We start from the raw sequence: 16,486 nt of genomic DNA, 5'->3' as shown, positions 1-16,486 counted from the left end.
CAAATTGGAGTCTATTAGATAGATATGATACAAACCACTGCAGTGCAATACCTGTAATACCTACAGCATGTTCTAATCGCTCTAATAGAATATTATGGTCAACAGTATCGAATGCTGCACTAAGGTCAAGAAGGACAAGCACAGAGATGAGTCCACTGTCAGAGGCCATAAGAAGATCATTTGTAACCTTCAATAAAGCTGTTTCTGTGCTGTGATGAACTCTGAAACCTGACAACTCTTCAAATAAACCATTCCTCTGCAGATGATCTGTTAGCTGTTTGACAACTACTCTTTCAAGGATTTTTGATATGAAAGGAAGGTTGGAGATTGGCCTATAATTAGCTAAGACTGCTGGGTCTAGAGATGGCTTTTTGAGTAAAGGTTTAACTGCAGCCACCTTGAAGGCCTGTGGTACATAGCCGATTATTAGAGATAGGTTGATCATATATAAGATCGAAGAATTAATCAATGGCAGGACTTCTTCGAGCAGTTTTGTAGGAATGGGGTCTAAAAGACACGTTGATGGTTTGGAGGAAGTAATTATTGAAGTTAACTCAGAAAGATCGATTGGAAAAAAAGAGTAACTTAACATCAATGGAACTAAGAGTAGCTGTAGATAATATTACATCTGTGGGATGATTATTGGTAATTTTTTCTCTAATGATAAAAATTTTATTTGTGAAGAAGTTCATGAAGTCATCACTAGTTAACGTTAAAGGGATGGTTGGCTCAAAAGAGCTCTGACTTTTTGTCAGCCTGGCTACAGTGCTGAAGAGAAACCTGGGGTTGTTCTTATTTTCTTCAATCAGTGATGAGTAGTAAGCTGTTCTGGCTTTGCGGAGGGCTTTCTTATAAAGCAACAAACTATTTCTCCAGGCTAAATGATGATCCTCTAAATTTGTGACACGCCATTTCCTCTCCAGATTACGAATCATCTGCTTTAGGGTACGTGTTTGAGAATTATACCACGGGGTCAGGTACTTCTGATTAGAGACCTTAGTTTTCACTGGAGCTACAGTATCCAGAGTCGTACGTAGTGAGGAGGTGAAATTATTAACAAGATAATCGACCTCTGTTGGGGTAGCGTTCAGATAGCTGCTCTGCTCTGTGTTGGTACAGGGCATTGACGATGATAACAGTGGCTGGATTATATTCTTAAACTTAGTTACAGCGCTTTCAGAAAGACATCTACTTTGATAAAGTCCACTCTCCACTGCTGCATAATCAATTATTGTAAATGTAAATGTTATCAAGAAATGATCAGACAGGAGAGGGTTTTCAGGAAACACTGTTAAATGTTCAGTTTCTATGCCATATGTTATGGCATATAATATAATAAGCGCATGACAAAAACTGAAAATGTTATTGTTTGGCAAATACATTGAAGCCTTTGTTTTTTAATTTCTTATTTGTGTTACAGAACCTCCACATTTTCCTCCTTTGGAAAGGCAAGTTTTATCCTTAAACAATATTTTGAAGTTATATAGCGTAAAAAAATTAAAATATAATTTTATAGTTCTAGATATCTCTATTTTATTTAATTGTTTTACTTGTATTTACAGACACGGAAAATTCGTCTGAAACATGAACATATAATAAAATGCATTGAGACTTTCTCCGAACCACAAAACAGAAAGAAACACAGTGTTCAGAGGAGAAGCATTCTGGAGTAACGTGTGCAAAGACTTGGGAGTGCCAAATAATTGTACAAATCGTAAAAAAAATTAATCATGTTGCTCTGCACTACCAAAAGGTAAGCACTCTATGATATCTATGTTTAGAGTCTGAATACTACTCTGGACTTAGTATTTATCAAGGAGAGTGGCAAACATTTTTTAAGCTCTGAATGAATTACAGAGCAAAAATTGAGTGAGCAACAGAAGTTTGTTTAGACCTGAAGAACAGTGGATGAATAATAAAAATTGTGCCTTGCACAGGCACACCTAAGTATAACTAGGTGGAAGGATACTGTTTTACATTACAGATAGATGAAAATGTAATTACTACATGTGTATTAAACAGAGAACCATGGAAGTCATACACAAACCAAAAAATATTGATGTTGAAGGTGATAGTGGGACCTCCGGAGAGAACACATCTTCTTTGGTACGTATTTCAAAACAAAATTATATGATTTCTTTTGATGTTACATATATTGTTATGAATTCAAAAGTTACATTTTTTTTAATTGTATTAATGTATAGATTACATGGTTAAACAATCATTTACATGAATTTATGGTTTTCTATCAATTGTAGTGTAGTGGTAACTCCATAGTGTAGTGGTTAATAATAACACCTAACATGAGACATATTGCATTAATGGATGGAGGCACAAAAAACAGGAACTGTTGTTTTTGGAAGGGCAAACGCATATGGCTCTAGCCACCTACAGTACACCCATTCAAGTCTTTTAGCAGGGTACATTAAGATTGTTATTTTTTTTATTTCAATTCTGCTGTTTCACTAAAGGAATTTCTATGTTTTGCTTTTTGGGTGTTACACTTTTTTCCTTCACATTTTCATGCAGATTTTAACGTTTACTCTAAAATGTAAGTTAAATCAACCACCAATACCTTTAGCACTGCCTACCTTGTGCTTCAATATTGTATCAAACAAATACAAATTATTTATATTTGCTACTGGGTGGCTGTAGCTCAGGTGGCAGAGCAGGTCAGCCACTAATCAGAAGATCGGTGGTTCGATCCCAGCCTGCCTCCTGGCTGCATGCCAAATATCCTTGGGCAAGATACTAACCCCATGTTTGCTTACTGGTGGCGCCAGTGTCCGGCAGCCTCGCCTCTGTCAGTGCGCCCCAGGGCAGCTGTGGCTACAACGTAGCTTGCCATCACCAGTGTGTGAATGACTGAATGTAGTGTAAAGTGCTTTGAGGTCCTTAAGGACTGAGTAAAGCGCTATACAAATACAGGCCATTTACCATTTATTGGGTGGCTGTGGGTCAGGTTGTAGATATACTCGTCGATTCCAGGCTCAGTCTGCATGCCAAATATCCTTTGGCAAGATACTAACTAGGGATGCAACGATACCAATTTTTTCAAACCGATACGATACCGATACTTGGATCTGAGTACTTGCCGATACTGAGTACAAAAACCAATACTTCTACCACACACACACAAATGCAATGAATTGGAAGACAGGTTTTATTTTATTCTCTGCCGATAAAAAATAAAATCGTAATAAAAATGACCACAAAAAAAATTTCAAGTGAAAAATAAGCACTTCTGTTAAATTATTGCAGAGTCTCCACATTGTAATTTAACAAAATATCACTGAACTATTGGCACTGTCTCGAGCTTTCAGAATAATAAATAAACACTTCTGTTTGGAATAAAATAAATACAAATTAGGTTTGAGAATAAAATAAAATTTTAAATTATTGCAGAGTGTCCAATTTCATATCGCGGCTCAAGTATGCTGAGAAGACGGTTCAATCCTATGCTTTCCACGACCGGCATTGGCTGGTCATCCAGAGAAATAAAATGAGTCAGAGCCTCTTTTATTTTAACTACCAGTGGATTTTCTCGACATTTTTCATCGCTTTTTCAAAACCTGAGTTAAAGTTGGCTGTTCCGGTCCACACTGCTGACATTTTGTTTAGCCTAGCTACAGCAGCCTCCAGTTTCTCTTTTTTATCTGGAGCTGCCAGTCTCACTCGCCTAACCCTGTGCCTGTTTAGCGCGGGATGTCCCCCTAGTGACCAATCTAAAAACTACAACAGAAATGACAAGCCACTCTCTGACTAATGAAATAAGTTAGTATCGGTTCATGGTATCGGTTAACTTTTACGAGTATGAGTACACACACATTTTACAGTATCGGCCCCGATACCGGTATCGGTGCATCCCTAATACTAACCCCAAGTTGCCCTCTGATGCGCTCATCGGAGTAAATGTTTATTAGTTTTCCCTTGATTTTAGAAGTGCATGTATGAGGTGTTGTGAATGTGGTATGTTGTACAGAGTGCTTTGAGTACTCCATGAGAGTAGAAAAGCAATATATATAAATCAGTCCATTTATCATCTATGTGTGTATCAATCAATCAATCTTTATTTATAAAGCACTTTTCATACAAAGATGTAGCACAAAGTGCTTTACATGGTTAAAAGCAGCCCACCCTGCCCTCCGACTCACTCCCCACACTCTCATTAACATAAAGTAAGTAAATTACTTGTATTATGTCCACACTGCAGAAGGCAATATTTTCATATAAAAGCCATATAAATATATACAAGGCTTCACAACATCGTGTTGTTCAACAAACATTGCTTTAAACTATACTAAAGAACTTGCTGTGATACCATGCAATACAGAGTAGTTGATTTCGCATTTCTATTATCCAGTTTCCATGCGTTTTTGCATAGGTTATATAAACATCTATTATATTTGTAATATAGAGTAAGCTCTATGCTAAACCTTTTAAACTAAAACACGTAGTTCTTGTTTTACCTTACTATACTCATGAGTTAATAATTATTTCACACTCAGGATGAAGGAAACACTGGCGACGAAACACTGGAGATGTATCCATCTGCAATGGAAGGAAATGAATCTCTCTATTTGCTCAAACAGGTTGGAATTATTTATTACATTACTTTTAACTACTTTTACTCGATGAAAACAATGTCTCTATTTAAAAATCATTTCTTTGTTTGATAAATAAAATGATATTCAAAGGATGTTGTGGAGGACAGTGATGACAATGGCATTGTCCAAAACATTTCTCCTGAATTGAAACAAACTGGTGTGTCTCCATCACAATCGTCTACATCCCTCGAAAAGGTAAAGTATTTTCCACATAACATTTCTGTCATGAAATTACATCACGTATTTTTAATAAATTCTTTTTTATGCGTTATAGGACTGGAGTAGAAATTCATCAAACAGAAGTGACAGTAGTAATGCTGAAGAGGAATCCTACAAATGCTCTTTGCCACAGCAGCCATGTTTTGTTTTTTTTTCATTGACCAGAAAGACTGGCAAGACCTAAAAAAAAACACAGAAAGGAAGGCTTTTCAAAGGTATGCAGTGGACTAATGTTGTAGCCACTGGCATTAAGTCAGTACACCCATTTTGCAGTTTTGGATTTAAGAGGCATACCATCAAGACCAGTCAGTCACAGTCTAAGACGGCTGTATTCTCATGTACGGCATACTGCCGTTTTAAGGATTGTCCAGTGACTGTGAAAGTGCAGGTTAAAGATGAAAAAACCCTGAAGGCTGATGTGCTTTTCCAAGGAGGTGAGGTGTGCCACAACACAAAGGAAATAAAAACAAGACCTGTGCGTGGACAGTCCAGAGATGCAATAGCAGAAAAACTTGAAACCAAAATGCCAAGAAGTCTTTATCTGGATTCTCTAAATAAAATACCAGAAAAAGCTTTCCAAGCAGGGTGTCGGGATGGGGCTCCATCTACAGATGTCCTGAAAAATATTGCCTTGTCCCACAGAAAAAAACAGAGACCTCATTTAAATGAGATGGCCAGTCTGCAAATGTTAATAGACAGACAGCAAGGATTTCCAAACGAAGTCCTTCAGAGAGTGCTCCTGCATCCAAAAGGTATAATGCTGTGGTCCAAAAAAACACTTTCAGTGTTTTACCAGCGGTGCAAAGACGACATAGTATATTTTGATGCAACAGGAAGCATTATCTCTAAAGATAATGCTTCTGCTACTCCGTACTATGTGTATGAACTTATAGTTAGAAATCCCTTCAAGGGATCATCACCTCTACCAACAGCAACTTTTGTAACATGTGACCATACCACTGCTTCTGTTACATATTTTCTACAAGCATTTCAAACAGAGCTTACACAAATGTATGGAAGCAGGGCAAACAAAAGGCCAGTAATGATCATATGTGATGGCTCACTGGTGCTTCTCCAGTCCATTGATGTAACATTCTGCAGAGCAAGTTTGGAAGACCTTTTGGAGCGATACTTCCAGGTTATCACAGGACAGTTAGACACGGATAACTTCAACATACCCATTCTCCACCGGTGTTTGAGTCACATCATGAAGAACGCAAAGGATCCTTGCAAAAAGAGGTATTTGTGCCAGAGTCTGTGAGTACGATTGTTATTTTTCTGTTTTAAGTATTTCTTTGGTGTTAGTGTTCTTGCCCTTGTAGTTATTGTAGTTATTGCTAATTCATCTCTATTATAATTATATTTTGTTAATGTTGTTTCTGCTAATGATTAGACTTTGTTTGTGTTTAGTATGCATGCTTATTGTTTATATGCTTTTTTTTCACTATAGACTACAGAAACACTACAAATTTGGCATGCACTTTTTTGGATTACTGGCCTGTTCATCAAACTTGAAAGACATGGATGGCATCATTATAAGTGCAACAGTTGTTTTCAAAAGTCCATGCAGTGGACCAGAAGTGAAAAAACACCTGCAGAACCTCAAAATGCTGATCGATCAGACGGGGAATGGGGATGCTGAAGAAACAGACATCATTCCAGAGGATTATAAGGTAATTTTAAAATTCAGCTTGGATGTCTGTCTGATTTCTCAGACTTTATATCTAATTTAGTTCTGAGCTCAGATAAAATAATTATTGTGGGTGATTTTAACATCCATGTTGATGCTAAAAATGACAGCCTCAACATGGCATTTGATCTGTTATTAGACTCAGTTGGTTTCTCTCAAAATGTAAAAGAACCCACCCACCACTTTAATCACACTCTAGATCTTGTTTTAACATATGGCATAGAAACTGAACATTTAACAGTGTTTCCTGAAAACCCTCTCCTGTCTGATCATTTCTTGATAACATTTACATTTACAGTAATTGATTACGCAGCAGTGGAGAGTAGACTTTATCAAAGTAGATGTCTTTCTGAAAGCGCTGTAACTAAGTTTAAGAATATAATCCAGCCACTGTTATCATCGTCAATGCCCTGTACCAACACAGAGCAGAGCAGCTATCTGAACGCTACCCCAACAGAGGTCGATTATCTTGTTAATAATTTCACCTCCTCACTACGTACGACTCTGGATACTGTAGCTCCAGTGAAAACTAAGGTCTCTAATCAGAAGTACCTGACCCCGTGGTATAATTCTCAAACACGTACCCTAAAGCAGATGACTCGTAATCTGGAGAGGAAATGGCGTGTCACAAATTTAGAGGATCATCATTTAGCCTGGAGAAATAGTTTGTTGCTTTATAAGAAAGCCCTCCGCAAAGCCAGAACAGCTTACTACTCATCACTGATTGAAGAAAATAAGAACAACCCCAGGTTTCTCTTCAGCACTGTAGCCAGGCTGACAAAAAGTCAGAGCTCTGTTGAGCCAACCATCCCTTTAACGTTAACTAGTGATGACTTCATGAACTTCTTCACAAATAAAATTTTTATCATTAGAGAAAAAATTACCAATAATCATCCCACAGATGTAATATTATCTACAGCTACTCTTAGTTCCATTGATGTTAAGTTAGACTCTTTTTTTCCAATCGATCTTTCTGAGTTAACTTCAATAATTACTTCCTCCAAACCATCAACGTGTCTTTTAGACCCCATTCCTACAAAACTGCTCAAAGAAGTCCTGCCACTGATTAATTCTTCGATCTTATATATGATCAACCTATCTCTAATAATCGGCTATGTACCACAGGCCTTCAAGGTGGCTGCAGTTAAACCTTTACTCAAAAAGCCATCTCTAGACCCAGCAGTCTTAGCTAATTATAGGCCAATCTCCAACCTTCCTTTCATATCAAAAATCCTTGAAAGAGTAGTTGTCAAACAGCTAACAGATCATCTGCAGAGGAATGGTTTATTTGAAGAGTTGTCAGGTTTCAGAGTTCATCACAGCACAGAAACAGCTTTAGTGAAGGTTACAAATGATCTTCTTATGGCCTCTGACAGTGGACTCATCTCTGTGCTTGTCCTTCTTGACCTTAGTGCAGCATTCGATACTGTTGACCATAATATCCTATTAGAGCGATTAGAACATGCTGTAGGTATTACAGGTATTGCACTGCAGTGGTTTGTATCATATCTATCTAATAGACTCCAATTTGTGCATGTAAATGGAGAGTCCTCTTCACACACTGAGGTTAATTATGGAGTTCCACAGGGTTCAGTGCTAGGACCAATCCTGTTTACATTATACATGCTTCCCCTAGGCAGCATCATTAGAAGACATAGCATACATTTTCACTGCTATGCAGATGACACCCAGCTCTATCTATCCATGAAGCCAGATAACACACACCAATTAGTTAAACTGCAGGAATGTCTTAAAGACATAAAGACTTGGATGGCCACTAACTTTCTGCTTCTTAACTCAGATAAAACTGAGGTCATTGTACTCGGCGCTGAAAAGCTTAGAAATATGGTATCTAACCAGATTCTTACTCTGGATGGCATTACCTTGGCCTCCAGTAACACTGTGAGGAACCTTGGAGTCATTTTTGACCAGGATATGTCCTTCAACGCACATATTAAACAAATATGTAAGACTGCGTTCTTCCATTTGCGCAACATCTCTAAAATTAGAAATATCCTGTCTCAGAGTGACGCTGAAAAACTAGTTCATGCATTTATTACTTCCAGGCTAGACTACTGCAATTCATTATTATCAGGATGTCCAAAAGACTCACTGAAAAGCCTTCAGCTAATCCAAAATGCTGCAGCAAGAGTACTGACAGGGACTAGAAAGAGAGAGCATATTTCTCCTGTTTTGGCTTCCCTTCATTGGCTTCCTGTTAAATCCAGAATTGAATTCAAAATCCTGCTCCTCACATACAAGGTCTTAAATAATCAGGCCCCATCTTATCTTAATGACCTTGTGGTACCATATCACCCTATTACAGCACTTCGCTCCCGCTCTGCAGGCCTACTTGTTGTTCCTAGAGTATTTAAAAGTAGAATGGGAGGCAGAGCCTTCAGTTTTCAGGCCCCTCTTCTGTGGAACCAGCTTCCAGTTTGGATTCGGGAGACAGACACTATCTCTACTTTTAAGATTAGGCTTAAAACTTTCCTTTTTGCTAAAGCATATAGTTAGGGCTGGACCAGGTGACCCTGAATCCTCCCTTAGTTATGCTGCAATAGATGTAGGCTGCCGGGGGATTCCCATGATGCATTGAGTTTTTCCTTTCCGGTCACCTCTCTTGCTCACTATGTATTAACAGACCTCTCTGTATTGAATCATATCTGTTATTAACCTCTGTCTCTCTTCCACAGCATGTCTTTTATCCTGTCTTCCTTCTCTCACCCCAGCCGGTCGCAGCAGATGGCCCCGCCCCTCCCTGAGCCAGGTTTCTTCCTGTTAAAAGGGAGTTTTTCCTTCCCACTGTCGCCAAAGTGCTTGCTCATAGGGGGTCATATGATTGTTGGGTTTTTCTCTGTATCTATGAAGCGCCTTGAGGCGACTTTTGTTGTGATTTGGCGCTATATAAATAAAATTGAATTGAATTGAATTGAATGTCAATGGTTAAGATATTAATTGTGTTCATGATATAGTGTGACACCAATAACATAGTTTTGTAGTACATTTCTGGGTTTTTAAAACAGATTAAGACTTTCTTTAAGAATCAAAAAACATTGTAATTATATGATATTTAAATTTTTATTTCAGACGGCAATAGTTCACTCATCTCTTAAACAGCACTTTGCCAAAGTAATTGCCAGTGCCCACCTTGATGTGACTGGACCACCGAATGTGTACTATGCACCAGCATTCATTTCAAGTATTTCAAAGTACTTTCTACCACATGCTACCTTGTGATCAGGAATGCTGCTTGGTATGTCTTGTTTTGGTCAATCAACACTTATATGTTGTTATTTATGTGCTTTATTGATTAAAAATTCTGTTTTTCTTCAGGAGACCTTGGATGGCATGGGAAAGGCTCAGCGTATGGCTTTCTCAGTAAACGGTACAATCATGTGTCGCAGTTTAAGAAGCAGGTAGAATAAGTTAATACAGTAAAAGAAACATTATGCTGAATTTGGCCAAAGTGTAAATGATGTAATTACCATTTTCAGAACTACACTGAAGACAATCTTCTGCAAGGGATCATGGAAAAAAGTCAATGGGACCTGAAAAAGATTTGCTTTGAACGAAGGCGTCTCACTAGACTAGATGACTTTGTGCAGATATGTCTAAGGAAACATGATGCTCTTCTCCGTGAATATGGCGATGTAGGCAAAAAAAGGATGAAGGTGAGGTTTAATGAGGATAATTAAAATTTTGGGACAGATTTGGTGCAGTTTTTACACAACGAAAGTCATTCGCACTGCTGTTGTTGAATTTATCAAATCTGTAATGTATATTCCCATTCACATTAGAAATTGTCTGTTTTTTGTGCATGCTGTAGTCTAAAATGTCTTTGGTACTGTCGTTGTGACTTTGTGTTATTAAAAAACATTTTCACAACTGTATTACATGTGGTTAGAATGACATTTTTGATGTGATAAATATAGGAGATTATTTGACTAACAACTGTAATTAAACAAAAGACAGGAAGCATTAAGCATTTTACAGTCCAATAAATTTGGGATTACAGTAAATGTCCTTGACGGTTTGCATGTTCGTAATCTTTTGTACATGAAGATCAGATCTAAAAAGTATTGTTAATTATTTCAGAATTATACTTTTCAGTCTTACCGAGTGGAGACCGAGAAGTGGAAGAAAAAAAAGTAGAAAACGAAAAGGCTTCTATGTAACTCCTCTGATGGGAAAACAAGTCAAACAGGTAAGGTATCATCATTTTTTCTTTCATCTATGCATGTCACTAAAACATTTTCTATTTGAAAGGCTGTGTGTTGTAATCAAATTTAAATGTATACTTTGCTTTTTTTTTTATTTTTACAATTGTTCAATTAGGCATGTAAAAAATACTGTAATCTTACTGTAATTCTCTTTATGCTCCTGTGATTTAATTCAATTTATGCATGTTTATGAAAGTAAATATCAATGTTAACTATACATAAATGTACAGTAATTATAACTCATCTATGTGTTAAAACTGTTTTGTATACATCAAATAACCATTTTATGTGCCATAATACATTTTAGAATTAAAAACATCATTAGTCTTTCACAGCTTTTAGGAAAACTTTGGTAATGAAAATCATGATATTGTACACTCCACACATGGCAACAGTTACCCATAAAATACTTGATGTTATTGAAATAATTAGCATTATTGTTAGTTATTGCTGTTGTAGAAGACCATTTATATCACTTAACATTTTGTTCTGTAAATGCAGTAACATATAACAGAGACAAAGACTGTATATTGTCTAAACCTATGTATGTATTATAGATCGAGAATAATTTAAGTTATGCTAAAGACATACATTTTCATGTGTGTTCTGTAAGTATTCTGTGTTCTTCCATGTAAAGTTGTAATTTTATTATTTTTATAAGGATCATCAAGAAGAACCACCACACTCAGATGTGCCCACAGAGCAGACTGAAGCTGTCACTAAACAGGTTTGAGATATATATATATATATATATATATATATATATATATATATATATATATATATATATATATATATATATATATATATATATTAGTTAATTGTATTAAACAAAGTATTATGATTATGATTAATGATTTTAGTTTGTTAGTTTTTTTAAGTATAAACACAAACCCTTAATTATCATTTTAAAGAGGTTGCTAGTAAATATTTATTAAGGGAACCTTCTAAAAGAAAAGCAAGCTTTCTTTTTATTTAACTACTTTGAAGGTAGTTCTCCTGGATGCTCCTCGAAGAAGCCTTGAGACCACCACCACCAATGGCCAAATTACATCCCTGAACAGTGACAATATATTTTGTTTTTAATCATTGGCTGTAGATATTAATATTGTATCTCTGTACTCATATTCTCGTAACCTACAGATGATGATATGAATGAAAAAATTTAATTTTACGATTCATCACCCATTAAAAACTGTGGCCACTGATGTTTTTCATTTTGCATATCACAGTCAGTGAGCCATATTTCGCTTCATTGATTATTACTTCTTGGCAGTCGTTCCTATTTTTGATCCGATAATCTTGAAGGCCAGCCATAATACTGGTTCATATCATGACTTATGTTCGTAGGTTCCTTTGTTCTTAGAGCAACTAAAAAGTTCAAGTTAATTGGGTCGTCAAGAAGTCACTTCATTTTCTCAGAATAATGTCAGTCGGTAGTATTCTAGTAAAAATGAGTGAAAAAGTCCAGTCATGAAAGGCATTTAAACTGTTGGAGTGATTGCTCAATACTGTTTAAAAAAAAACCCAGACATTTTAATATCTATCTATCGATCGATAGATAGATAGATATACATAGAGAGAGAGAGAGAAAGATAAATATGTGAGTGTGTGTGTGTTTTTAAATTTTAATGTTATTATGTGAGAACAATGAAAATTTGGATCTAATAGCACTAGTTCATGCTTTCTAAATACAGCAGCTAATACAAAGAAGAGATGGCTGGCATCTGTAGTAGTTTTGCCTAATATAATTTTGAAATACATTGTTGTTGAGCTATGCTGGACCTTGAATAATATGTATATTACAATCACTGTATTTATCTTTCTTAAATTTTTTTATAATGTTATGAATTCTATATTTATTTTGTTATTTAAAGTTTTTTATTTTTAATTTTATAAATTTTCTCACCAGGATGAAAAAGAACAAGCAGCAACACAAAAAAGGATAATGTCAGCACATCTCACGCAAGATGTAGACATTTCAGTGTGGATTGCTGATCTCTGCAAGTTTCAAGTGGACGCTGTTGTCAATGCAGCAAATACCATGTTACAACATTGTGGTGGGCTGGCATTGGAAATCTCAGAATGTGGTGGGCCAAAAATACAGAAAGAGAGCAATAATTACATAGCAGAAAACAGACCTCTGTGGACTGGAGAAGCTATTGTAACAATTGCTGGGAACCTGTCTTGCCAAAAAATTATTCACGTAGTGGGACCATGTCTGCAAAGCAAACCATCAGCCAAAGATGTCACACAGGCAAAACCTATGTTGCGACAGGCCAAAATCAGTGTTTTGCAAAAGGCAGAGGAGCACAAACTGTGTTCTATTGCAATTCCAGCAGTAAGTTCAGGAATATACAACTTTCCTGCCAGGGCATGTGCTGATGTGATTGTTCAAACAATCTATGACCATGTAAAAAATAAGACTAAAAAATCAGCACCATTTACAATAAATCCTGTGGACAAGGAGGAAAAAAATGCAAAGGAACTGGAGAGGGCGTGCAAAGAACTGTTGAGTGACCCATTTCCAAACAGTGAAGGACAAGGAAATCAGAATGAGGATCCAACTCCAACTTCCATAAGTCAGGTGATCATTGTTTTTTGTCATATTAATGTTTGAATTATGGTAATTTAGTTTTGATTGATATCAATAGGAAAATATGGAATGCAAGGCAAAGATTACACTTTTAAACAGTGAATTATAATATACTAGCACACCACACATATTAAACAATATTTAAATGGTAAAGTGTTTTAATTTATTATAGAGCACAGAAGATATAGAAGGATGCGATGTGCGAAACACCTCCAGAAAAGTCCAGGAGGAGGAAAAGGGCAACACATTGGATAAATTACAGGTAAATCAATGTGTATTCTACTGTCTTTAACTTCAATGAAATCTCAACAAACAGTCATAACATCATGATCAATAGAGTTGCTGCTATGTCATTCAGACACAGTTCGGAAACATGCAGAGGGTTACATGAGAAGAACATGTGAATTTTTATGTTGGAACTTTTTGTGCAAAACTAAGGCTTATGTATTCTGTTATGCTGAAAACTGTTTCTGTTCCCTTTAAACTATTCATCCTTTTAATAGCTTTTCCAAACTAATTAATTATTGATTGTGGTAGGTTACACTGATGTCAAATTGAGTTATTAGTATTCACAAATTAAATTTGAAAGTAACAATCTTGTGCACATAAAACAACTTTTCCATAAATACTTAACTTGTCCTATCAATGTATTAGGTCTCTATAATGGTATAACACATAGTCATTTATATGTCTTGATGAATTGTCAATCATCCTTTTAATGTCAATCTGAAAAACTTGATTCTATTCATCTGGACGTAGCGTTTTCAGTGGGAGAAACGTTTCGTCACTCATCCAAGTGACTTCTTCAGGCTAAGCTGACTGCAGTTTTCCCCCAAATTATAAAGAGTACATTATCATAATCATTGAAACCAGCGAACTGAAGTAATGATGGGTCAACTACTCAGGATGATTTTTAATGAATTTTTGAAAGTTGACATAATTGTAGTGTGCTGGCTGTATTGCACTGAATATAAGTTTCCTTTAATTTCTGAGGAATTTTAAGGTACATGAGGCTGAAACTTGGCACACAGGTACAGTAGGTGTCCCAGAGAAGGAATGTGTTGAAAGTTGGACCTCAACTACTAAGGATGATTTTTAATGAATTTTTGAAATTTCCATAATTGACTGTATTGCATTGAATACAAGTTTCCTTTAATTTCTGAGGAATTTTACAGTAAATCTGGCTGAAACCTGGCACACAGGTACAGTAGGTGTCCCAGAGAAGGAATGTGTTGAAGGTTGGACCTCAACTACTAAGGATGATTTTTAATAAATTTTTGAAATTGACATAATTGTATTGACTGTATTGGGCTGTTCCATCGTAATGTGCGCGTGCGCGTGGGTCTAGGCTTTCAATCAGGATATAAAGCGAAAAGGCGCTACCGTAAAGACTGGTGTAAAAGCGCAAGGAAATTTATGCGTCGGACAAGAGGCGGCCGGCTTGACCGCGGCTCACAAATGACGGCTCACTTTACGTGGTACTGAATCCGATACATATCTGATGTTTTAGAAAGCAACTGCTGTTTGAATGGTCAAGTCGCATTAAATCTGTCTTTTACGTCACTGACACGAAACATATGCCAATTATCAGCGCTGGAGAAGCGTCCGGGAAGACATTGAGAACGCATGAGCGCTTCGTGTCCATCCCGTGTAGATGTTAGTGAAACTGTTGGGAAGACAACATGAACATTTTATTTATACTGTATAATCTGCAGATTCTGACAGAAATCTGCATATCCTTTGAAGCACCGCTCCTCTCTAAAACGGCAATAAGGATAATTATTAGGCCATATGTAAATAACAAAATAACTTAAAGCAAAGTCTGAAACAAGTCTTTATATTAAGGGCCATCAGTCAAACAATACTGTTTGGTCTGGGTCTAAACAGAGCGTGTTGTGTGTGACATCAGCTTTTGCATATGCGGGCCACTTTGAGGGTTCACAAAGGAGCGCGTTTGCTGTCACATTTTATTTGTAGTGTGAACAAGCAGACAAAAAATCGGAATTGAGCATTAAGACCTGCAGTGTGAACGTAGCCATAGTGAGTTCAGTGCATTGATGTGCCATTGTCCTGAAGGATTTAGTTATCCTCAGTGGTTAAAGAAATTGCAATTATTTATTCATATTTATTAGAAATAATCCTAATTACATATCTTGCAAAAAATACATTTTTTACTATAATACATTGATTAATGACCTGCAGAATCTCCTTATCATATTACTTGTCCATAATTGTCACCTAAAGTCAAACTTTATGCTTTCTCCATCTTGAAAGTGATTACATACTTGAGTTTCATTTTCTGAAGGCAGGTTTCTGAAAGAGAACAGGCAGATTTGAAATATAACATGCAGCGTTCTATAGATGGATACATAAAAAAAAATGGAAAATTACATGTATGTGCTAACTTTCTAAACACTTTGTTACATTTATAATAAATGGATTTGAAAGTAGATAAAACACATTTATGTCGGCCTTGGCTCATTAGAGTCTTTGTCTTTAAATTAACTTTGTGTGTTTCAGGTCCTGCACTCTCAAAGACTCAATGAACCAGCATTGCAGCCATGGGTCATTGTGAGCATCACAGGGAAGGTTGAAGCCGCCCACTGCACCTGTATGGCCGGAGTCGTGGAGACCTGCAGCCATGTCGCTGTTCTTCTTTTTAAAGTAGAAGCAACAGTGCGGATCTGTGGCACAAGGGCTGTTACAGATGAACCTGCATACTGGGTTTTGCCTGGTAATATGACCAAGATACAGCCAGAGGTTGGCCATAAGATAGACTTCTCTTCAGCTGCCCAAAAACGGCTCTGGATCAAAACATAAACAGACTATCCGTATTGAAAGGTCAAAGGAGCCGTCCTCAAAAAAGAAAAATCCCACCTGCTACTGTGGAGGAGTTGTCACTGCTATAATGCTATAATGTTTTATCTAGGGGTCTAGATTTATGCCTGTAGTGCACTGCCATGTAAATAATTTGCATTTACTGAATATGTACTGAGTACCACTGTTCAAAAGTTCAATAAAGAAACAAACTAATTTTTGCCTCTTTTTTATTATAGAACATCACATCAGTTACAATGTAGAATCCATGTCATTTATAGTTTATAAAAGACAAAATGTTTACACATAATCATGACAGCATTTACACGATATC

General features: G+C 36.5%; 1 protein-coding gene across 1 annotated transcript; it reads left to right on the top strand.

Moving 5' to 3' along the window:
* Positions 1 to 1,336: 1,336 nt before the first annotated feature.
* Positions 1,337 to 15,958, top strand: LOC146498663 (uncharacterized). The gene is made up of 13 exons (XM_085137869.1): positions 1,337 to 1,753; positions 2,023 to 2,106; positions 4,509 to 4,592; positions 4,698 to 4,802; positions 4,882 to 6,065; positions 6,277 to 6,499; positions 9,607 to 9,772; positions 9,853 to 9,935; positions 10,014 to 10,723; positions 11,401 to 11,466; positions 12,652 to 13,326; positions 13,508 to 13,597; positions 15,856 to 15,958. Exons 5-7 carry the CDS (start codon positions 5,044 to 5,046, stop codon positions 9,754 to 9,756), a joined length of 1,395 nt encoding a protein of 464 aa, XP_084993995.1. The 5' UTR covers positions 1,337 to 1,753; positions 2,023 to 2,106; positions 4,509 to 4,592; positions 4,698 to 4,802; positions 4,882 to 5,043; the 3' UTR covers positions 9,757 to 9,772; positions 9,853 to 9,935; positions 10,014 to 10,723; positions 11,401 to 11,466; positions 12,652 to 13,326; positions 13,508 to 13,597; positions 15,856 to 15,958.
* The last annotated feature ends 528 nt before the right edge of the window (positions 15,959 to 16,486 follow it).

Source organism: Neolamprologus multifasciatus, chromosome 17, assembly GCF_963576455.1.
Source record: "Neolamprologus multifasciatus chromosome 17, fNeoMul1.2, whole genome shotgun sequence".
Lineage (NCBI taxonomy): Eukaryota > Metazoa > Chordata > Actinopteri > Cichliformes > Cichlidae > Neolamprologus > Neolamprologus multifasciatus.
The sequence above is the reverse complement of the archived record's forward strand: the minus strand, read 5'-3'. Positions and strand labels throughout refer to the sequence as shown.

Coding starts and splice junctions, on each gene's coding strand:
- LOC146498663 (XM_085137869.1), top strand. CDS start 5,044: ATGCAGTGGACTAATGTTGTAGCCACTGGCATTAAGTCAGTACACCCA. Junction 6,066..6,276: donor AAGGATCCTTGCAAAAAGAG/GTATTTGTGCCA, acceptor TTTTCACTATAG/ACTACAGAAACACTACAAAT. Junction 6,500..9,606: donor TCATTCCAGAGGATTATAAG/GTAATTTTAAAA, acceptor TTTTTATTTCAG/ACGGCAATAGTTCACTCATC.